The 24,340-nt window shown below is 40.4% G+C and overlaps 2 protein-coding genes across 2 annotated transcripts in view; both read right to left on the reverse strand.

Moving 5' to 3' along the window:
- LOC105226404 (dnaJ homolog subfamily C member 16) overlaps window positions 1–24,340 on the reverse strand; it is a 623,397-nt gene that overhangs the window by 339,622 nt on the left and 259,435 nt on the right. The gene's annotated exons all lie outside the window — the stretch shown is intronic.
- LOC105224598 (dolichyl-diphosphooligosaccharide--protein glycosyltransferase subunit STT3B) overlaps window positions 1–24,340 on the reverse strand; it is a 70,979-nt gene that overhangs the window by 38,192 nt on the left and 8,447 nt on the right. The window contains exon 2 of the mRNA XM_049449955.1: window positions 11,270–11,466. Within this exon, the coding sequence (XP_049305912.1) occupies window positions 11,270–11,466 (197 nt within the window). The remainder of the gene's footprint in view (window positions 1–11,269; window positions 11,467–24,340) is intronic.

Here is a 24,340-nt window from a genome sequence, read left to right on the forward strand (position 1 = left end):
AAATTAGTCTCATTACTTAATTGTCAAACCTCCTACTCCAGGCAGCATATTAATTGGTTTCGTTAAATTCATGATGTCGTTATCTGGATCGAAATTACAACATATTTTTACGTGATTATAAAAAACGCGCTTAAACGCGGGGAAGAATTCAATACCGAAATCTATATAAAGAAGCTGTGTCCAAATTCAAACAAGCAAAATTCCCTTTGGAAAGCCCAAAAGTCTACGGAACCACCAACTGACTCCAACATGCTCATACGAGACTTGGGTGGAAATTGGGCTCGAAGGGACGAGGAAAAGGCTAATTGTATAGCAAATCACCTAGAAAAGGTATTTCAATCCAATTTGACAAAGAACAACTTTAAGCTGTCACTCTTACCTAACACAGTTAATGAGCTGCTAGAGTCTTTTGAGACTTCACCTTTTGAAAATATTTGAATCATTAAAGAACTTAATCCAAAAAAGTCACCGGAACATAATAATATTTTCCCAAAAATGCTAATTGAGTTACCAAATATTGCTTTAGAGGTGCTCTTTTTGCTCTTCAGTGCAATTCTTAGTTTCTGATACTATCCAATTTCACTAAAAAAAGTCGCAGATTATGTTGATAGATAAACCTGGGAAAGACAGAACACAGGTGTCTTCATACAGACCAATCAGTCTTCTACGCATCAATTCGGATTTCATACTAAAGATACCACAATATACATAGCAAGTAAACAAAATTAGTAACGAAATAAAGAAAGCATTTGAGCACAGAGAGTACAGTTCAGCTATATTTCTAGATGTAGCTCAGGCGTTTGATAAGGTGTGGCACGAAGACATTTTATATAAGATTAAAACAATGTATTAACATCAACTTTTGCGGATGACACAGCTTTAGTGTTCCGTAACAAATGCCACATAATAGCATCAAGAGTATTAGCCGAGCACTTAAGGTCTGTCGAAGAATGGCTGGCCAACTGGCGTATTAATGTGAATGAACAAAAGTGTAAGCATGTTACGTTTTCGCTAAGACCAAAAATAAGTCCGGCAGTAAAAATTAACAATATTTTAGTACCCCAAGCGAATGATGTAACTTATCTTGGTATTCACCTAAATAGAAGACATAGGTGGAGAAAACATATATCTAGCAAAATAACTTGCATGAAGATAAGAGTTGCAAATTTAAATTGTCTTTTAAATAAAAATTCTGAACTTAGCCTAGACAACAAAGTGCTTTTATATAATGCGGTCATAAACCCGTTTTGGATGTATGGCATTCAACTGTGGGGTACGACCTGTGCAACTAATATTGATATAATACAAAGGTTCCAATCGAAAATGCTTAGAACAATTACGTGTTCACCATGGTACATGCGTAACGAAAATATCCATTAAGGCCTTGGTATTCCTATGGTAAAGAAAGAAGATAGCAGAATTAAATATATATCTAAACTCTGAGATCACCCAAAGCATTTGGCTAATGCTTTGGTACATTTCTGCTCTTCTGGTAGAAGGGTACCAGAGCTTGTAAGCTTTTCTAAGACTTGTTGGAGATCATTTGAACAAGTGTTATAGTTTACAACTTGCGAATAAGTTAGCCCATTTGCGGTTTAAACTTTGTCAACCAAGCTTTTAGGATGTGTATCGGTTCTCTTTGTGCCAGTTCTTTGGTCACGAATCTTTTGAAGAAGATAGCAGAATTAAATATATATCTAAACTCTGAGATCACCCAAAGCCATTGGCTAATGCTTTGGTACATTCCTGCTCTTCTAGTACAAGGGTAAACTTATTTTTTTTTGTAAGCTTTTCTAAGATTTGTTGGAGATCATTTGAACAAGTGTTATAGTTTACAACTTGCGAATAAGTTAGCCCATTTGCGATTGAAACTTTATTCTTAGCAATTGGTTGGCGTATTGTGTTTTTGGAAGCCTTTTTTTATCTTTGTCAACCAAGCTTTAGGATGTGTATCGGTTCTCTTTGTGCTAGTTCTTTGGTCACGAATCTTTTGCAGTTCTTTGGCAACTACGCCTCACCGCAGTTACAACATTTTGGTTGACGGTGATCAGGTTTTTGCTTGCTTACCACAGTAGATGTGAGTATTAGTGGAGGTCATAATAATTTCTTTTCTGCTTGATTTCTTGCGTATTTTATGGTATTTGATGTAGCTGGAACCACAAGTGAGGAGATAATTCAGTTTTTTTTTTTTTACTAGGTCTTTTTTTCAGGATCTAATCTGTTTCGCAGGCAAGCTCTTCCTCATCTGTTGCATAAATTTCACCATTTATTTACTTATTTGTGGTATTTATATTATTTGTTTATAAAATTTGATTTTCGACTTTGAGCAAGAATAGTCTTTTTTTTAGGTAGTTGGTCACCACCAGGTGGAGTAAAAATAACTAATGGCAAATATGAGATTTAACGATTTCGGTGTATACTTTTAGGCTAATGTAATACGTAAGCCGTGTAAAAAGCCTTATCTACTGAGAAACTTTTAGCAACGCGACAGCTTCTCCACTCGATCATTTCACCGCACTTCAACTTCCAGACAATCTCCGTGAAAAGCACTTCTGTGTAAAAACAATTTTTTTTATATTATTATTATTGTAAATATTTAAAATTATTGTATTAATTTCTATCACACTTTAATTCTCTCCACTCCTTATATTCAAATAATTAGCATTTTTTTTAAACTCCATTTAGGATCTTTAGGATGCTTCGTTATAAAGCATTCAAAACTTTTCTTATACTGAGCACTAATTTTTCTTATTTATGGAACAACGTATCTAGCAACAATTGACGATTTTCGAACACAAAAGATTTTGGAAGCAATTCGCTAATGAAAAGACAACAAAATGCAGAAAACGGAAGAAGAAATAGAATGAAAAAATACTTTAAGGTCTAAACCCAATCATATAGAGTAAAGTCTGCTAGATGTTCGAAAGGTCAAGTTTTCGTTCAAATTTATTTATTTTCAGCACAAAGATTCACTGTTCTGAATGAAATACGCTCTCTTTTTTTTCATTGAGATAAATCACATATTGGCCGATATATGCAGTACAAAGTCACCCGAAGGTTCGAAAATTTTTATATTAGGTATATGGGAGCTACTTCCCCCCAATACTTCCCAGTCCGATTCAACCAATTTTTCACTTACGGACATACCATTATAAGGGAAAATCTATGCCGTAATTTCAGTTATATATCTCACACATTGACCGACATTTTCGATCAAAAGTCAACTATAGGTACCAGGGTCTAAATATTCGGTACCTAGGGGCTTGAATGGTTTTTATTAGATTTAAACAGTAAACACACACACTAAAGACATTATTTGTGCTAAGTTCTATCGCGTTATATTAATTACTTCTTGACGGTGTGATGGAAAGTGAAAAAACCCAGTGGAATTTAAAATTGTGTTATATGGGATGTAGGCGTGGTTGTAGCCCGATTTCGTCCATTTTCACAGCGTGATATGAAAATAATGCTACTCATTAAATTTTGTCAAAATCCGTCAGTCGGGCCCCGAGATATGAGGTTTCACCAAAAAGTGGGCAGTACCTATGCCCTGTCATACCATCTCGGCGGCTAATTTTTGCGTCTCTGGCTCATTTAGTTATTGACTTATCGTGTTTTTAGTAGTTTTTTTTTATGGGGAGTGAACGGGATTTTTATCCGATTTCGCCCATTTCACAATATTGGTAGTGCTTCTAATAATATTGGTGCTGATCAAAGTTGGTTATTGTAGCTAAGTGGTCTAGGAGATATATAGATTAAACTTATTAGAGGGCGGGGCCATGCTCACTTTTTCAAAAAAAATTTCCCACAGGTGCCCCTTGCTACAGCAATCCCCAGTGCCAAATATGAGTTTCAGATCTTAATTTAGTGCTTAGTTATGGTACTGTATACGTTTTCGGTGAATGGCGATTTGTGGGCGTGACGAACTCGAACTTTGTTTTGTACTAAGAAACCTGCATACCCAATTTTATCAAAATATCTCCATTTTTACTCAAGTCTAGACAGTCAACGGGATTTCAACTTTTCTCGTCATCCTAATAATTTATATATACACTGGTGGTCACATAACTAAGGACCGTTTTCTTCTAAAATATTGGTTTATTTTATAATTTAAAAGCGACATACTTATTTTAAACTTAAGTTACCATATTTATTATCTTCTAAGATATAGACTTATTGATAATTTAACAAAAAAAATGTTTTCTTTCAACGTGCGACAAAAAATTAATAATATATATCTATTTCGACTTGGTCAACTAATTAAGGACACTTCAGATTTTTGGTTAGTATATTAAAAATAATCCTAAAAAAATTAAAATTTGATTATAAATTAATGTTTTCAGTTAGTATTTTGTCGGATAGCCTTTTGATTCAAGCACAGCCTTACATCTTCTAGGCAGACTACCGACCAAACCCTGACATCGCTCAGTTGATATGCTCTGCCATATTTCCTTGGCATTTTGAAATAATTCGTCAGCATTTTTGCTTGAATTTTTCCCCAAGCCTCTTTTGGCATCTGCCCAGAGATTTTCGATTGGATTTAAGTCCGGACTTTGGGCAGTCCAAATCAAAACCGTAATGTTTTCGGACGAAAGCCAAGTTTTAACATTCCTAACAGTGTACTTGGGGTCGTTATCCTGCATAGAAATGTATGGTTCAGGCATGTGTTCCTCTGCAAATGGCTTCATTGTACTCGTCAATATATTTTTATATAAATATTGGTCCATTCTATGAGTTATCCGTCGAATAGGACCTACACTATACCAAGAAAATGCAGCCTAAACCATATTAAGTACTGCCTCCACCATGCTTAACCGTTTTTAAAGTGTATCGAGGGTGAAAATCCTTATTTGGAGGGTGTCGAACAAATTGATTCCCATCTGAACCAAACAAATTAAACTTGGATTCATTGCTCCACAGTATTTGTTTCCAAAAATCTAAGGATTTTCCGATATGCTCCTTTGCAAATTTAATACGACTCGTTTAAGTTTTTGTTTGATACGTGGGGTTTTTTTCTTGCTATACAACCGCGTAGGCCATTTTCAAGAGACGTCTGATGGTTCCTACATAAGTATATGATACATCGTTGGTCAGTTGATCCTTTATCGTGCCGAGAATTTGCCTGGAAATTAAAAAAGGATTCGCCTCGCAAACTCTACAAATTACACGATCGTCTTTTGAAGTAGTTTTTCAGGGTCGTTTTTTTCTTATTTTATTCCCTGTACTTCCGTAATGAATTTGAGCAAAAAATTTCCTTCGCTACAGCTCTAATGGACATTTTTTCCTTCACGTAATTGTAAATCATTTTCCAACTCTTTTTTCGACCCATATCGTAAGTTTTTTTTTTTTATTTGAATTTGAATATTTAGATAATATACAAATGACTTACATAACCTACCGCAAGTTTTTGTGCTAAAATAATAAAAATTCAATAAAAAAAAATTGGTGTCCTTAAGTATGTGACCAAGCACCAGCACACTCGAAATACAATAAATTCATCAAACCGCCGAATTTTAGTAAAAGTGTCTAAATTTGTCACTCAAACACGAGCTACATTTTTGTGCACAGTTATAAAATTATAACATACTGTTGCAATTTACAGTGGGTCTCTAGGCGAAAATTTAGTGCTAAAGCATTGAACTGAAATGTGTGCTTTATTCAACTTTATTTTGTCCCTAATTATGTGGCCACCAGTGTAAATAACTCTATATCTATCTCTGTTAGTTTTATGTGATACGTCAACCGTTAGGTGAACAAAACTATAATACTCTGTAGCAACTGGTTGCAAGAGTATAAAAATCGGAATGAAGATATCAATCACATTTCAAGGAAACGGACAATGCTCTCAGTGAACAGCTGTAAAAATTAAGGTAGAAAAAAAGGAAATTGAAGCATTATAGTAAGTAAAAATAACCGAATATAAAAATACAATCAATACATTTGATAAATTTTTATGTTTGTTGACCGCAGAATTAAGTTTTTACAAAATTTTTGTTTTGTATCACTTTGCCAAACATGAAATGCAGTTGAAACAAAAGCAAACAAGTTTTTTGTTCTCCTTCTTTTAACTTTACTATTATTTATTGAATCTACTCTACACATCCAAAGGTCCCAATTGGTTTTAAAACTGTATTGTATATAATGACTTTATACTCCAGACTCAGGGGTGAGCGAGTTAATAAGCCAGTGCAGAGAACCTGCCTTTACATAACTTAAGTCCTTTTAGCATCTATGTGGTTTCGCCAAGTAAGTCGCCTATCCAGATGGACCCCTAGGTAAGTAACAAGATAGCTTTGTGGTATTTGTACGTTGTTCAGTGCTAAAGGCGAACATCTGCTCTTGTTTCGGGTAAATGTAATATGCTTACATTTTTGCTCGTCAACTGGAGGAAAGTTTGTGAGCCAGTTGGCCACAGCTTCGATATGATTTCCTAGGAACACATTTGCATAAATGGGACAGTTGGAGCGGCTGATTATTGCAGTGTCATCGGAAAAAGTACACATACTCAAGCAGTCGTTTATTGGGATATCTGAAGCGTATGAACATACAACATTGGGCCAAGAATACGACCTTGTAGCACACCAGATTCAATCGCTTGGGCTTTAGATGTAGTGGTGTTACATCAAACTACAAAATTTCGTATATAATTTCTCGATCGTTCCATGCTTTTTCCTGATGCCAAATTGGAAAGATGGTATTATGTTGTGGGTTTGAAAATGTGGCTAAATGCGGAGCATAAAAAATCTTTCAAATAATTTCGACATGCACGATAGCAAGGGGATGGGCTGATAGGAGGACGGCTGCATTTTGTTCTTTCCAGGCTTAGGTAAAAGTCAACTATAGTGCTTTTTCCATTGTTGAGGAAAGTGAGCTTGTTATGTGATTGCATTGAAAAACATACAGATGCATATACAGTTGACCAATAAAGTTTACATACACCTAGTTCTATAAAGTTACGACACGTTTATTTGTTATAAAATGAATAAATTTTGTGGTTTTTTCTATCCATTTCAAAAGATATAAGTATATTTAACATTAAATTTAGCATACCAAATATTTTTTCTTACACAATTAAAAAAAAAAATTATGCTAAGGCTTAAAATGAGCATAATTTATATCAAAAAAGTTTACGTACACTAATGATTATTTATATAAATCAAAAGTAATAACAAGTTTTAGCGGTTTTTGGCCTACATTTTGCGGTTTTGGCCATTTCTATTTACCACAGGATAACGACCAAAAACATTCGTCTTATCTTGTACGTGCAGGGTTGTTATGGAATTAAAAATAACTCTATAGATCCGGCAATCACCATATATTAATAATATTCAAAATATCTGGCACTTTTTGGAAAATCGTACTCGAAAACATCGAATTTCCTCAAAATAAGGCCAAAAAGCTGGATCATGGACTTAGTGGGTCAAAATATCCGGAAATAATACTAGAATTTGAGTGGGGCCAAAATGTAGGCCAAAAACCGCTAAAACTGTTATAATTACTTTTGATTTATATAATTAATCATTGGTGTATGTAAAATTTTTTGATATGAATCAGACGCATTTTAAGCTTTAGGCATTAATTTTTTTTATTTGTGTAAAAAAAAATTTTGATATGCTATATTTAATGTTAAATATACACATCTTGAAATGGATAGAAAAAAAACCACAAAATTTATTCATTTTGAAACAAATAAACGTGTCGTAATTTAATAGAACTAGGTGTATGGTAGCTCAATAATCATTTTTGAATTAATTAAGGCGTGCCCAGGAGCTCTCCTTGGTTTCAATTTCTCCGTAATTAATTTTGATATCTCTACGTATGAATTTCAATGCCTCAGATTCCACCAAATATGGTACGGTTAGCAGTGTAAAGTCATTAGTTTCTGGGTTTTGCTGGAAGACATTTTTTAGATGAGCAGCGAAGGTTGCTGATTTTTCTGCATCACTCCGAGCCCATTTGCCATTATTGTCACGTATTGGCTTTTCACACTTTATTGGCGCACTTAGAGTTTGATGTACTTTCCACAACGAGTGTTGTCGGTGCTGCGCACGCTGTTCCTCGCTTCTGAGGACTCTCGTCAGAGCATGTGTGGCCACTTTCAGCAGTTATTTTAAGGTTGGTGACCTATGAACCTGCCACTCCCATCGAATGCGTCGTTTTTGTAATATGAGTATTTCAATTTCCCTATTAGTTAAGTTATGATTTTTGCTTTCCGTATAAACTTTTTGAGGAGTTGGAATTATGGCGGCTGTTATGATGGTTGATTCGAATGCTGCGATGATGTTTTCAATATCGGCCCATGTATCTAAATTTGGTTCGAGTGCTATGTGTGTACTGATGTATTTTTTATACTTTAAGAGGGTATTCTACTCTAGAATTTTGAAAAAATCGATTTTTTTTTTCATATATTTAAAATTTAGACCAGAGCCGCTCAAAATAATGCGCGCTTGCTTAGTACACTGAGTGAAATCGTGCTATTTGGTTATTTTGTTCTTAAAAATTTAGAAAAAAATCAAAAATTATGGTTTTTGATTAAAAAAGCAATTAAGAACAACAATAATTTTAAGTTAATTTTTTTTAACTTTCCATGATTTTTTCCATATCGACTTCAAGATCGTAAGTTTTGATTCTCATTAAGTCTTCTATATGCTTATTCGAAATTGAATTCCTGTATTTCGAGTGTATTTTTGACGCTGGCAGAATTAGCGTCATAGCGTACATGCTTCGACTGCATTTGCTTGCCTATACTCCGAGTATAGGCATGAAAAATTTTGAGCGGCTCTGGTTTAGACCCTTAAGAACATATCCTCCAAAGGATTTTTAAAAATTAAAATTATTTTAAGACCTACAGTTTCTTTAGTGACGCAGTACCTAGCCCTGTGGCGCAGATTGTGGGGTCTCACTTTTCGATGATTTGGCAAAGCACACTTAAATTCCCATAGTCGGGCATGCTTTCATTCGCCTATATTCTACAAAGAAGCTGATGCATGCTCCTTAGCAGTTCTTCGCCGCCGTATTTAAACAGCTCAACCGGCAATCCATCCGCTCCCGCCGCTTTGTTGTTCTTCAGGTGGGTAATTGCTATTCGAACTTCTTCATGGTCGGGCAGTGGAACGCCTACTCCATCGTCATCGGTTGGGGAATCGGTTTCGCCTTCTCCTGGCGTTATGCATTCACTGCCATTCAGCATACTGGAGAAGTGTTCCCTCCATAATTTTAGTATGCTCTCGGCATCAGTCACTACGTCACCTCTGAGGGTTTTACAAGTATGTTCCGGCTTTGAAACCTTGTGTTAGTCGCCGCATCTTTTCCACCATACGATTAGTTTTGTGACTCGAAAAGGACAAAACCAAACTGAAAGTCTTCGAAAGAAAGATCCTAAGAAAAATCTCTAGAGCAATAAAAGATATTGTCGAGGGACGTATAAGGTGGAACGATGAGCTATACCAGCTTATATAAGTTGAAAAAGTCATTCGCTTTATCAAAGCGCAACGCAAAGAAGCCCCGGCTATGTAACGAAAATGGACAACAGAGCACTTTTTGCAGCAGGGTTGCTCCATATTATCATGACTCGTGCTGACATCGAGTCCAACGCCGGTCCGGTGGAATTTTTCTACTGGTCTGCGCTAAAATGCTCCACCTCTTCTTCTGAACTGGCGTAGACACCGCTAAGGAGTTTATAGCCGAGTTAAAAACAGCGCGCCAGTCGATTCCAAGCGAACCCAAGTCCTTCACTACCTGGTCTGCTTCCCCCGGTACGTACTTTCAGAGCTGGACTTTTTTCGTCCATTCGAACGACATGACCTAACCAGCGTAACCGCTGTCTTTTAATTCGCTGAACTATGTCAATGTTGTCGAATATTTCATACAACTCATTGTTCCATCGAATGCGGTATTCGCCGTTTTCTCTCGAAAACTAATAGAGACGACTCATGAGACGTTGTCATCGTCCATGCCTCTGCACCATATAGCATGACGAGAATGAGTGACTTATAAAGTTTGGTTTTTGTTCGTCGAGAGTGGAATTTACTTCTCAATTTCCTATTCAGTCCTTAGTAGCACCTGTTGCCATGAGTTATTCTGCTACTGGTTCCGAGATAGACGAAATTAGGTCAGTTAGGTGTAATACATGCTTTGGTGGAACCATGTTATTGCTGTTGTAGCCACAGAATTACGCACAAAAATATGGGTTCATTCCGGTTGCGTAGACCCTACTGTAGTGAGAACAGACATTTTAAGATCTGCTCAGGTCTTAAGACACACCGGGAGTGAACCACCAGTGACGTTGTCCCATGCTGTCAACCTACTACTGCGACATTAGCCGCTACAGCTGTGCAATCAGCACCAAATTCGCGCACTGCACCACCACTCCACCCGAGGAGTCAACAAAGGACCTCCACGGTCTATATGAGATCGATTGGACAGCATGGTTCTCATTCTGATTATTCGCAAATCAGCACCTAACCGACTAGGAATTTGAAAACGAAAAATCCTGTAAATTCCGAAATTATACTCCCTTATATCTTACGGTTAGTACAGGGATGGGCACATTAGCCCTCAGTGGCATTTTGCCCGTGCGGGCACGAGTGCACATTTTGAGGGCTAGGTGAGGGGATCATCGCGGGCAAACATGAAGAGGGAAGTGAGAGCAACGTTTTACCACTCCATATTTACAAATGAGAGCAACGTATTTTCCCACAGCACCATTGACTGATCTATCACATGTACAGTGGTGTGAACAAAATAGAAACAACCATAAGGTGTTGTGAAGTTTTAAAATATGCTGTTTTCTTATTAAATAAAATTGTTTTTAGATACATAACATAACATATATATATTTTTTCCTAACAGTGATTAAAATTTCCCACCATGCAAAGGTAAATAAAAACAAATTTTAATGCGAAGCTCTAAACTCTGCAAATTATGTTTACCCCTTTTTGTTCACACAACTGTACAATTCCGATATGAAGTAATCTTCCACCCTTAAATTTGTGTACAATGTTAGTATTGCCGCAACCACTCTGCGATGAACATCAAGTTACGGAGGAATGTAATTCATTTTTTTCGCAATTTTTCTCAACTTGTTATGTCTCTCCGTAAACTGATATTCCCCTCATCTAGCGCACTTTGTTAACTTTGCGGGCTAAAAATGTGCCCATCCCTGGGTTAGTATATTTGTTAGTTAATTATATCAATATCTTATTACAATATGGTTGCAAATTATTTATTCTTTTCCAAGAAACTTGTTATCAGTTCCATAAAAACTTACCCGTCCTGGTTGTTATGGAAGGCTAGAACAATCGATGGACTCGAATAAGCGTTACTTGTAACCCATGTACAATGTACTGCAAACATCATCAATATCATTAAAATAGCAAGGATAATAACGCTTTTCAGGTTGGAACCTATTCCGCTTCGGGTCTCATGTAAAGTATCATGTTTCGGACGAAATTTTACTTTTCCAGCCTAAAATAATATTAAATATATTCAAATTAGAATTAAAAGCAATATGTAGCTAACCTCATAACTAATTCGTTAATTTGAAGTTATTTCCTAAATAAAAAACTATTTATTTATTACAGATCGATTTTGCTAAACTATAATACCCTACATGTCAAGATTTGTAGCTTGATTTTAGGAGGTGTCTGTAAGAATTCAAAATTTCCTATTTAAATACCATATAAAAAAGAGTATTCAAATTAACATTACTTTTCAAGTGCACGTTTCTACACCGCGGTTTCGAAAAATTTAACTCAGTGGAATTTTTTCAATTAAAAATTCGTATGCTTAAAATCTTGTAATGTAAAAAACAATACAAGGTGTGTTCCAAAGTAAACAGGACTTAAAAAACAGAACAAAGGGGTTTTTCGGCAAAATTAATTTATTTAATTTAAGGGGTTAGGAGTAGTTAGAATTTTCAAAAAATTATTTTTTTGCATTTTCGTTGTGTAATATCTTAAAAATATTCCCTGAAAATTTCACGTTGATCCGATAATTAGTTTTTGAGTTATTCGACAAATAACAAAGAGAGCTCGGGCACTTCTAAGCAAAAAGGCAAGCTTTAAACGCCTTTTTCTCAAAACTATGTTTTTTGAACCGGTGACAACTATTACTCGAAACCCGTTCAGTAGATTTCAATGAAATTTATACAACTTTTAGAATACATAATAAACTCGGGCCTGATCGAAAAATTTTTATTTTTTCGAAAATTTCAATTTTTTAAGACCAATTAACTGTTGATTTTTTCGCAAAAATTTAGAAAAAAATTTCCTGAGGTCGCCATTTTGTTAATTTTGAAAAAAAAAATCCTTCCTTCAGGCCCGGGATTATCTATTTATAAAACTAATTTTTTTTTGTCCGATTGTTTTTAGATGAATCTCCAAGGAGTTATGCTTGTCACGGCAAGTATCTTTTTTTGGAACACGGTCAGGTCAAAACAAACAACTATAACTTTGGAAATAATTTTTTTTTTTTAAATTTTCGTGACTTCAAGTCAACACATCCTATAATAATGCCATATTACTACTTTTGTAATATAACATGATTTAATAGCAAAAAAAAATACTGAAACCCTGATTTTTTCGTGCCTCTGACTACCCCTAACCCCTTAAAATAGTCTCCTTCTACTTCAATACAGCTTTTTGCACGGTCCAAAAGCATGTTTTAGCTCGTTGGCCGCCAGTATGCCGGTGCAAAACTTTTGAATGGCCTCTACGTCTCATAACGCTTTCCTTTCATGGGCAAACGCATTTTTCCGAAAAGGAAGAAGTCGCACGGTGCCATATCAGGTGAATACAGGGCGTGGTTAAAGGTTAAAATGTGATTTTTGGTCAAATAATCGGTCACAAGCGTCGATCGATGAGAGCAATATTTGGTCGTCCGTCAATTTATGCGGAACACCCCGTGAACACATTTTTCGTAAGCCCAAATGTTCAGTCAAATGCTATAAATCAATGTATTGGAGATGTTCAATTCTACTTTCATAAATTTCAATTACGCATTTGTCTGATTTTTTATATCACGCACAGTTTGACTGGCCCACATGTTGATCGTCATTTATGATTTATGTCCTACGACCACTTTGAAAACGTTGAAACCACTCGTGCGCTCTGCACGGGATAGGCAATTATCGCCATAAACTTGTTTCATAGCAATAGCTTCACTTTCAATCGATGAAATGTCATAAAATTCTCACTGGACAATCGATAAAGTTGACAGATTCTAACGCACTAGTCGACATATAGATGGGGCATAATTATTATAATTTTGTTCAACTAATCGAGATAGATATAGGGTCATATATATATAAATGAACCGGATGACCAAGATATAAAGCTGTAATTTGGTACACATAAAAAGAGGCACTTGTGGGCCACGCCCTCTAATAAGTTTAATGTACATATCTCCTAAACCGCTTAAGCTACAACAACTAAATTCGCTAAATATAAATCTTATAAAAACCTCTACCGGAAGTCTGAAAATCGATGAATTCGAAAGATAACGCCGCTCCCTCCCTATATAACGGTACTGTTAAAAACAACTAAAAGCGCAATAAATCAATAACAAAATACGCCAGACACATTATATTTTATCCCCGGGATGGTATCAGAGAGCTTTATAGGAGCCAGAGTGAAAAATGGACGATAGGCATAACACCGCCCACTTTTTGGTGAAATCCTATATTTCGCGACCCTACTTTGACAAAATTTCATACGTGGCATTATTTCCATATTCTTATGTCAGTTGTGAAAATAGACAAACTCGGACAACAATCACGCCTACTTCCCATATAACACAAGTTAAAATCCAATTGACTCGTTCAGTTTCCAGTACACAAATCAAGAATTCCTTATAACGGGATAAAACTTAGCACGAATAATGTTTTTAGTGTGTGCCACCTGATGCCCTAAAATTGTTCAAATCACGCCTTTATTTTATATATATATAGATATAGTACGAATGTTTTAAATTTATTAAGTAGTAGTGAAGCATGGTGGAGGATCAATCAAGGTATGGGAATGTTTTTCCTGGTATGGTGTTTGTCCACACCATAGAGGTGTTCATTATGCTTCTTAACTGGGAGCATACGGGCAGTTGTTCGATAGGAGACATCAAGAGGCATCCTGCCGTAGTTCGACAGAACATTTTTGGAATGATGTTAAAAGAGCCGTAGGTACAAAAAATATCTCAAACAGGATGTATTTTTTGATGAAGACAGGACGGCATGTCAAGCAATACCAGTGGTGGCGCTGTCAGAGACTTATAATGTTAATGCGCAAACGATATGAAGTAGTAAATAACATCATTTACTTCAAATTATGGTATGGAAATGGTAATAAATCGGCTCTTTAAAATAACTGAAGAAAAACTATGTTCGGGGATACCCAAATATTCCAGCAATGCGCAAAACTGTAAATGTATTATAATCATATTTGGATTCGTATTAGCTAAAAAATTTAACTTTTGATACACACAACAATAGCATCAATAAATATTAAAACAACACAGTTTCATAAAAAACTTCAACTATATTTTTTTGAACTAACAGAAAGCTGAGTAAATGCGAGTCAGCCAGCACTAAATGAATGATGATCACACCATTAGTTTCAAGTGAAACACTACGAGTAAGACGGCACCAGCGCAAGTCAACTTGCTTGTAGTGCTCATTTTGAGTGTTATTCTTAAAAATGCTGTGTTTTTGTAAAAGATGTTTTTCTCAGCCTAACGCCGCTACTTGAAAGCCAAACATGTCAAAGCGAGTAATGGCGTAGGCACCGCTGTTGTAGACTTCAGACACAGCAATTCCTACGTTACCGGAATTGCCCGGATTTTATCCGTTCAAGGGCTGATTATTTGACAGTTTGTAGCTCTCTTGTTATTGTTAAATAAATAGAATTGAACAATAAGCTAAATATTGAATTAAAACAATCTTTGGCCCATATAATGAAAAATAAATATAATATTTATATACAAACGATTTAGTGAAGTTTTATCAAAAGAAATTTATAAGTGTAAATATATACTTATATACTTTAAACGCAAATATCTCGAAAACTATAAGTTTCCCGCGGCTATAACTATATAAAGCGAATCAATAAAGTTTACGTATATCCATGTAGTTCTATTAAATTACGACACGTTTATTTGTTTTAAAATCTACATACATGCATATATGTATAAGGTGCCCAAAAAATAAGGTGACATTGTATTTATTTTGAAAATTCTTTATTTATTCTTCAAAACCAATTTCATCCCCTTTAAAGTAATCCCCTTCCGATGCAATGCACTTATGCCAACGGATTTTCCAATCTTCGAAACACAGGTTGTAGTCACTTTGGCCTTCAGTTCCGTCTTCGCTGCGACTTGAATCTTCTCTATCGTATAAAAACGGTGTCCCCGGAGCAGTCTTTTAAGCTTGGTGAACAGCCAGAAGTCGGTGGTTGCGGAACGATATCGGTTGAGTTTTTGGCGAAATGATCACAAATTACGAAGGCAGTATGGGATGGTGCATTATCCTGGTGTAAAAACCAAGAATTGTCTTTCCACAATTCCGGCCTTTTTAGGCGGATAGCGTTACGCAAACGACGCATAACGTTCAAATAATATTCCTTGTTGACTGTTTGACCGGTTGGAAGGAATTCATAATGCACAACACCACGATAATCGAAGAAAACAGTCAACATGACCTTGATTTTTGAGCGACTTTGGCGCGATTTTTTTGGTATCGGCTCTCTTTTGGCACGATATTCGCTCGATTGATCGGTTGTTTCGGGGTCGTAAGCATAGATCCAAGTCTCATCGCCAGTTATAATGCGTTTCATGACACCATAGTAGTCGGAAAGCATCGTTTCACACACTTCAACGCGACGCCTTTTCTCCAAAAAAAATTCAATGTTTTCGGTACCAGTCGAGATTTGATGCGCTTGAGGCCCAAAACATCCTTCGAAATGGTATTGGCTGAGCTTTTCGATATGGCAACTTCATCAACAAGGTCTCTAATTGTTAATCGACGGTTTTTCAACACCAAATCTTTGATTTGTTGAACGTCAGCTTTGTCGGTTGAGATTTATGGTCGCCCTGGACGCTCTTCGTCTTCGACACGTTCACTCACTTTTAGCAGCTCACAAAACGACACGTATCTCAAACACTAATGAATATTTTGACATAAATGTGACTGACAGTACTACGAACCTAAAAAAAAAATAATTCTCCAAATCCTTCGACGCGCGCAGTTTAAATTCAAATGTCACCTTATTTTTTGGACACAGTTTAAAAGAAAGTCGTGTTGGGAACACTACTTATAACTGAACCGATTATGCTAAAAATTGGTGGGGAGGTAGCTTAGGACTAGGGTAAGGACATAGGATACTTCTTATCTCTTTGTGTCAAAATTCAATGTAATTCATAAATACAAAAATTATATTTTAAATCATAAGTATTTGTTCAAAATCATATACGAATCATTTAAAAATTTCAAAAAATAACAATAATAAAAACAGTAAAGAAAACCTCACATCTAAAATATATGTATATATAAAAGAAAGTCGTGTTAGTTAACCATTTACAACTCAAGAATGGCTGAACTGATATGGCTGAAAAATATACCTAATTCAAATAGTGGTAATTTTCAACTTTAAACGCAAATATCTCGAAAACTATGAGTTTCCTGCGGCTATAACTATATATATATTCTTGATCTGGAGAACCTCCACTATCCGACCATACCCACTTAAATTCCGAAATCCTGGGACGGTATTCCAAATCCGACCCGAACATAGATTTATACAGTCTGTCAAGTAAGAGCGTGGTCGATTTTACCGACAGTTAATGAAAGATTTCGCTTTGTCCTTGATGCATTGACGCACATACACTTTGAAGCAGTTGTCTTAAGAAATTTGTCGGATCTGGAGATCCTTGCCACTAGAATACGCGTCAAATTAGTAGAAAGCATGCCTCGGAGATGCCAGGCAATTATCGACGCCGGCGGTGACTGGACACATTATTGACCAAATTGTATCATTGTTTGTAATGTGTACAATGTATATATAAATATGAAAGTTTCAAAAAATAATTTTTTTTTATAAATTTACAAGACCACGCCTTTACTTGACAGACTGTAACAATACTTGTTTATGGGGTAGTCTGGTAGTATCTCGAAAGCTATAGGTTTCCTGGAGCCATAACTATACATATATTTTGATCTGGAGGCCACAGATTGCTGTGCAATCCAGGATTAGGTGTGCTGGTGTTTCCAGCTCCAAGTCGCAGAATCGGCAGGCAGCACAGGAGACCATGCCCATGTTGGACAGGTGCTTTCTGAGCTTATAGTGCCCTGTGTAAACTGCGACGAGGAGACGGAATTTCTCACGGGGGAGGTTCATTAATTCTTTGAACCTGGAGAGGTTATATCCTCCCAGTACCGCTCCCTCTCCTCTCTCTCCACAGTGCGAAGCATCTCCTTAAGAGTGTGGGGTCCTACTGCTATAAATGGCTCTGGTCCCAACATCTTGGACGCTGCCGCCTTGCGTGCCAGTTCGTCGGCCTTCTCGTTTCCCTCTACTCCCTTGTGCCCTGGTACCCAAATTAGGTGCACCCGGTTGCGCAAGGACAGGCGGTTTAGCCTTTCTATGCATTCCTCGACTAAAAGCGATTTGGTCTCGTACGATGTATGCATCCTCGGAAGGTATTGGGACCGCAGGTCCACGCACAAGGCTATCCATACCGATGGGTAGATTCCCCAGTATCTTCCAGGCCGAAGTCTTGGCCATAAGTCGGTGCATAGAGATTAACCTCCATCGCTACTATCGTAATGAGCGAATAACCATACTCAGCGATAGCCAAGCGGCACTAAAAGCGATCTCCGCCTACGAGATCAAATCGCTGCTAGTGCAGGAGTGTAGAGAACGGCTAAATAGCCTAGCGGAATTGAATCAGGTACACCTAATTTGGGTACCTGGTCATAGAGGCATAGCCGGCAATGAACTGGCTGACGAGCTCGCCCGCTCCGCAGCCGTCACGAATATGGTGGGGCCTGAACCGTTCACTGGGGTGGGCCCCCACACTATAAAGGAGCTTCTCCGTAAGGAAGAAAGAGCGGGTAGAGAAGGTCATTGGCACCAGGCGCATGGTATGCGGCAAGCCAAGTTGATGATAGGGGGTACAACATCAAGAGGTTTAGATCGATAATCAACCTCCCAAGGATCAAACTCAGGCTATTGGTCGCATTCTATACCGGCCACTGCAAGTTGAAAGGCACCTATTCAACCGAGGACTTGCCTTTTGCTCTAACTGCCGGTTCTGCGACAGGGAACCTGAGCACCTGCTAATCGACTGCATTGCAGTCTGCAGACGCAGGTCTAAGGCCCTTGGAATTATATTTCCGGATAGGGATCACATCGACTCACTAGCCCCCAGCAAAATACTAGAATTTATCGATTTGTTGGGGCTTAGTGAGTCCCTGTGAGTTAGGGGAGGGCACAATAGACCCAATGTCACAGTGCATACCTCGACTAATTCTATTGTCTATAGGGGACAGTACTCCACCCTGTAGGCAGCCCCTCGTGGTGCCAAGACGTATCTTACTATTTCCTACTGATGTTTCTGCAAAACTCGTGCGCAGAAGGGCTTCTATCCATCTGCGTATCGTGAGGTTGACGTTCCTTCTCTCGAGTGCCTTGATCACGCTAGTGTGGGACGCATTATCAAAGGCACCCTCAATATCAAGGAAGGCGCAGATCGCAACCTCGCCATTGTCCAGCGAATCCCGTAGCTCAGACGTGAGTTGGTACAGAGCAGTCATCGTGGACCCGCTCTGTACGCGTGTTGTCTGGCATGTAGGGGTGCGATCCTTAGCACTTCCGATCTAATATGATTGTCTAGTACTTTTCCCATCCCTTTCAGCATAAAGAATGTGAGACTTATAGGCCGAAACGATTTGGCTAGCGAGTAGTCTCTCTTTTCCCTATCTTGGGGATGAAAATTACTTTTGCTGTTTTCCACGGTTCAGGAATATACGACAACGCCAGGCTGTCTCTCATCAGCCATAGCAGGTGTGGAAGGAGGATATCCATTAGGGTGATTCAAAAAAAAATTTTTTGTTTTTTTTTTTATTGGTACTCGGAAAAATGGGTTCCTAGACACCTCTAAGAAATCCTCTCCAAATATGAGTTTTTAATTGTAACGGGAAGGTCCTCCGCCTAACGGTTTTCTATTTTTTCTTATTATCAGATAGAAAAATTTATATCTCGCTTCCAACTACATGAAAAAATATCTTGTTAATTAGGTTTTGTAGGAAATTGAATGCTCTAAAATATGGTCTCTTATGATTTTTTCGTAAACCCAACCGTTTAAAAGATATTAACGGTTGAAATTTGACTATTTTTGGAAAAATTCTTTATTTCTTATTAATTTTATAACTCAATGAAAAAAAATTATTATGAATGATGAAACACATAGTTTTGTAGGAAATTTACTGCTCTATAAAAATGGTCTACCATGATTTTTCGATTAAGTTAAGCGTTTACGAGATATTCATCGTCAAACATCAATGCATATTAGGGTGGATCAAAAAAAAAAATTTTTTTTTTCGTTTGGTTCTGTGAAAAACATGTTCCTAGACACCTCTAAGAAATCCTCTCCAAAAACCTATTCATAATAATTTTTTTTCATTGAGTTATAAAATTAATAAGAAATAAAAAATTTTACCAAAAATAATCAAAGTTCAACTGTTAATATCTTTTAAACGGTTGGGTTTACGAAAAAATCTTAAGAGACCATATTTTAGAGCAATCAATTTCCTACAAAACCTAATTAACAAGATATTTTTTCATGCAGTTGGAAGCGAGATATAAATTTTTCTATCTGATAATAAGAAAAAATAGAAAACCGTTAGGCGGAAGACCTTCCCGTTACAATTAAAAACTCATATTTGGAGAGGATTTCTTAGAGGTGTCTAGGAACCCATTTTTCCGAGTACCAATAAAAAAAAACAAAAATTTTTTTTTTTGAATCACCCTAATATCCATACCCTGCTGCAAGAGGGCCGGGAAGACGCCGTCCACTCCCGGTGACTTGTAGCCCGAAAAGGAGGCCAGTGTCCACCTGACCGAGTCTGCAGTGAACAGGTTCCTTGCAGTCAGCCAGACCTCTATTTCCTCCATTGTCCAGCGAATCCCGTAGCTCAGACGTGAGTTGGTACAGAGCAGTCATCGTGGACCCGCTCTGTACGCGTGTTGTCTGGCATGTAGGGGTGCGATCCTTAGCACTTCCGATCTAATATGATTGTCTAGTACTTTTTCCATCCCTTTCAGCATAAAGAATGTGAGACTTATAGGCCGAAACGATTTGGCTAGCGAGTAGTCTCTCTTTTCCCTATCTTGGGGATGAAAATTACTTTTGCTGTTTTCCACGGTTCAGGAATATACGACAACGCCAGGCTGTCTCTCATCAGCCATAGCAGGTGTGGAAGGAGGATATCCATACCCTGCTGCAAGAGGCCCGGGAAGACGCCGTCCACTCCCGGTGACTTGTAGCTCGAAAAGGAGGCCAGTGTCCACCTGACCGAGTCTGCAGTGAACAGGTTCCTTGCAGTCAGCCAGACCTCTACCTTGGTAGGCACCTTGCCGTGGTGTAGAGGCTTAGTCGCAAGGCATACTCGGCGCCCCCCAACCGGTATGGATAGTGCTGACTAGCGCTATTCAGGCGGGTTGTCGGGAGCTGCATGCGTGCGACGACCAAGGTCTACCACCTCCTAATCCAGGGTGTCATGCGACCCGTGCCCATTGGATGATTTGCAGCCAGGAGGTAAATTCGGCTGTATTTTAACGGAGCCTTCCCAACACCGGGCCGAATTGGGAAGTAACGGTGGCCTTACCACGCCAAGGGGCTCTGGTGTGGCGGACCTTCCCGTTCCCCATATAGACTATAGACCCGACAGCTCACCTTGTTGAGCCAAGGGTCGTACGAACAAGATGAACGACCAAAAGCAAAAAACAACAACAACAAAACCGGATTTGATGACGGACAAAGGCCAACGACAGAGGACAACGGTAGCGGATACGGAGAAGGAAACTGTAGCAGCGGAAGGCAAGGGGGGTCGAGGTGCCAGGCGTAAGCCTAAATACTTTGACGATCTAACGCCAGAGGAGCGCTCGCTGTTCGAGGAGCACGCCAGGGAGGATGACGACGACGTGCCCTCTGGCAGCGGAGCTCACCTGGGGGGTACGCCTGGAGCTGAAGCAGTACCTAGGAGCATCGGCAAATCCCCTGCCGGAGGGTGCAGTGGGTCGGCCTCTGGTGAATCGAGTCGGGCAGAGCCTGACGGCGCCAAGAGGAGAAGGAGGAGAAGGCGCAGGAGAGGTGGGCAACGCCCCCTCCCAGAAGCTGGCCAACCCGGCGGGGGTGGGGATCCACGTAGGAGAGGAATGAGTGGCTCCACCATGAGGTGGTACCTACGCCACCTACATGATGGGAAAACCCCGGAGGAGGCGGAGGCTCTAGCCAGGAGCAAGAGCCAAAGGAGTAACGTCAACCCGGCGACTGGACGCGACCACAATGTGCCAGCTCGCGCGCAGGGCAGCGGCAGCGGCGGCCGTGGCCCGGTCAGCACTACGCTGTCCGTGCGGCGGGGCGACAGCAGGGCATTGCCCGCAGGCACAAGCGCCCAGGCCGAAAAACGGAAAAGCGGCCAAATCACGCCACAGGAGCCCCCACGATCCAAGAGGGTGCGGGGCACAGACGTAAAAGAAACCGGGGGCCAACAACCTGGATCGGCTCCTCACCGGGTGGAGGAGGTGCGGCGCGGGTATGCGGACGCTGTCAGAGGCATCCGCATGGCTGTTCTGCCTCTCAAGTACCCGGCGGAGGCGCTAAAACCGGAGGAGCTTACCGTGCTGCAGGACATCCTCATGGACGAGGTGTGTCAAGGAGTGGACTACACGGCGTCCTTCCTGGGCATCGACTTCAGGGGAGGTATGATGCAGGTAGACTGCCATGACGAGTCGTCCGCCAACTGGCTGAAGGAGCACGCTCCAAAGCTGGGAGGCTGGACGGGCCCTGTCCTCTGTGCGAAGAGGGTGGAGGACGTGCCAATCATGCACAGCATGACAGTTTTCCTCCCTCGGTGTGGGGACAGGTCCTACGAGTACGCCCTGAGTCTGGTGAGGAACCAGAACAGGGGGCTCAGTATCTCGGCCTGGTGTGTCGCCAGTAGCAAGAAAGAAAAGCTAGGCGATATGGAGGGTTGGAGGTTGAACGTGTTCATTGACGACGAGTCATACAAGTACGTTCGGGCCGCGGGCTTCCGCCTGTTTTACAGGTATAGCACGGTCGTTATGCGGCCATACAAGACTGCTGACGCCGGGAGCAAGGAAGCCAAGACGCCCGCGCCTCCACAGGACAAAGGCGTCGTTAGCCAGGCAGTGCCGGTATCCGCCTCGGAGGAAACGAAGATGGAGGTGGACGAGTCGTCGGAGCAGCCCTGCGGGAGCAGGACTGAACTGGCAGTGCCAGGGCCGACTTCAGACGTCCCCGACGATGGCCGGAGCATGGAGCTACCCTCAACACAGGAGCTCCTAGACGGACTTGGAGACTCAATCGACAGCAGCGCGGTTGACAGCAGGGTAGAGGATCTTTCACTCCTCGAGCCCAACTTATGATGGCCGTCAACATGGAGATTGCCCAAGTGAACCTGCATCATGCGGCGGCAGCCTCCGCTGTCATAACAAGCAGGTTCACTGCGGATAAACTGGGCACGCTGCTGATCCAAGAGCCTTTGATCCATAAAGGCGAGGTAAAGGGCCTCAAGACGGAGGCAAACAAGGTAATCTGGGACCTCTCAAGCGAGAGGCCTAGGACGTGTATAGATGTCAGAAGCAATATTGATTTATTTTGCATTTCAGAGTTTCTGACGCAGGACTTGGTGGCGGTGCAGGCTAGGGACAGTGAGGGCAAAGACTTCGTCCTAGCCTCAGCATACTTTCCGGGAGAGGCAGCAACGGCACCCCCGGAGGCGGTGGAAAGGTTGGTGGAGCACTGCAGGCTGCACAAGCTCCCGCTTATCATCGGCTGCGATGCGAACGCCCACCACACGGAATGGGGCAGTACCGACTGCAACGCGAGAGGTGAGTCCCTTTTAGAATATCTAGTAGGTAGAAATTTAGCGGTAGAGAATGTAGGGTGCGAACCCACATTCGTAACTATAAGCAGGAGGGAGGTGCTGGACATCACCCTCAGTAATGAGCCGGCAACAGGGATGGTCTCGCAGTGGAGAGTCTCAACGGAGCCCTCCCTGTCGGACCATAGAATTGTAAGGTTCGTGCTGAGGGCAGAGGTCAAGCTATTCCCCCCTAGACGCAACCCTCGAAGGACCGACTGGGTTACCTTCAAGGAGAGGCTGGACGAGGAGTTAAGGAGGAAGGGGCAGACTGACAATAGCGCCACGGGCCGGGGCATTGAGGTCAGATTGACCGCACTTAGTGAGTCCATTATTAGCGCGTATAACGACAGCTGCCCCTTAGTTGCACCCACAGACAGGCGCAAATGCTCTTGGTGGACACGGAAACTCGCAGACCTGAGGAAGAAAGTACGGAGGCTATTTAATAAGGCAAAACGTACGGGGGTCTGGGAGGAGTACAGGAGCAACCTGACGTTATATAATAAAGAAATCAGGTCTGCAAAACAGGCTAGCTTCAGGAGATTCTGTGAAAACGTCTCCTCCACACCAGAAGCTGCCAGGCTGCACAAAGCTCTGGCTAAAGGGAAGACGGACACAGTGCTAGCCATCAAAAGGAACGACGGGACATTCACGACCAGCGCGGAGGACAGAGCTACAGAGCTCTTGCGTGCTCACTTCCCGGAGACTGTGCCGGTTTATCGGTGTCTGCCCTCATCCGAACATAGGCCGTCCCGCACTGATTGGGCTATCGCCAAACAGCTGTTTACTGCGGACTCGATCAGGTGGGCAATGGCCTCGTTCGAAAGGTTCAAGTCTCCGGGAGTGGACGGCATCTTCCCAGCGCTTCTACAACAGGGTGAGCAGATTCTGTTGCCACACCTGATTAGACTGCTGAGGGAGAGCCTGGCGCTGGCCTACATCCCAGAATCATGGAGGACAGCTGAGGTAATCTTCATACCGAAAGTGGGAAGGAAGGACTACTCGTTGGCCAAATCGTTCAGACCGATTAGCCTAACCTCCTTCCTACTGAAAACTATGGAGAAGATTATAGATCATCATCTAAGGTCTAAGGCGCTGAGGACCGTACCCCTGCATGCAGCTCAGCATGCATACAGAGCTGGCAGATCAACCAGCACAGCTCTGTACCAGTTGACCTCCGAAATAGAG

This window comes from Bactrocera dorsalis, chromosome 2 (assembly GCF_023373825.1).
Source record: "Bactrocera dorsalis isolate Fly_Bdor chromosome 2, ASM2337382v1, whole genome shotgun sequence".
Lineage (NCBI taxonomy): Eukaryota > Metazoa > Arthropoda > Insecta > Diptera > Tephritidae > Bactrocera > Bactrocera dorsalis.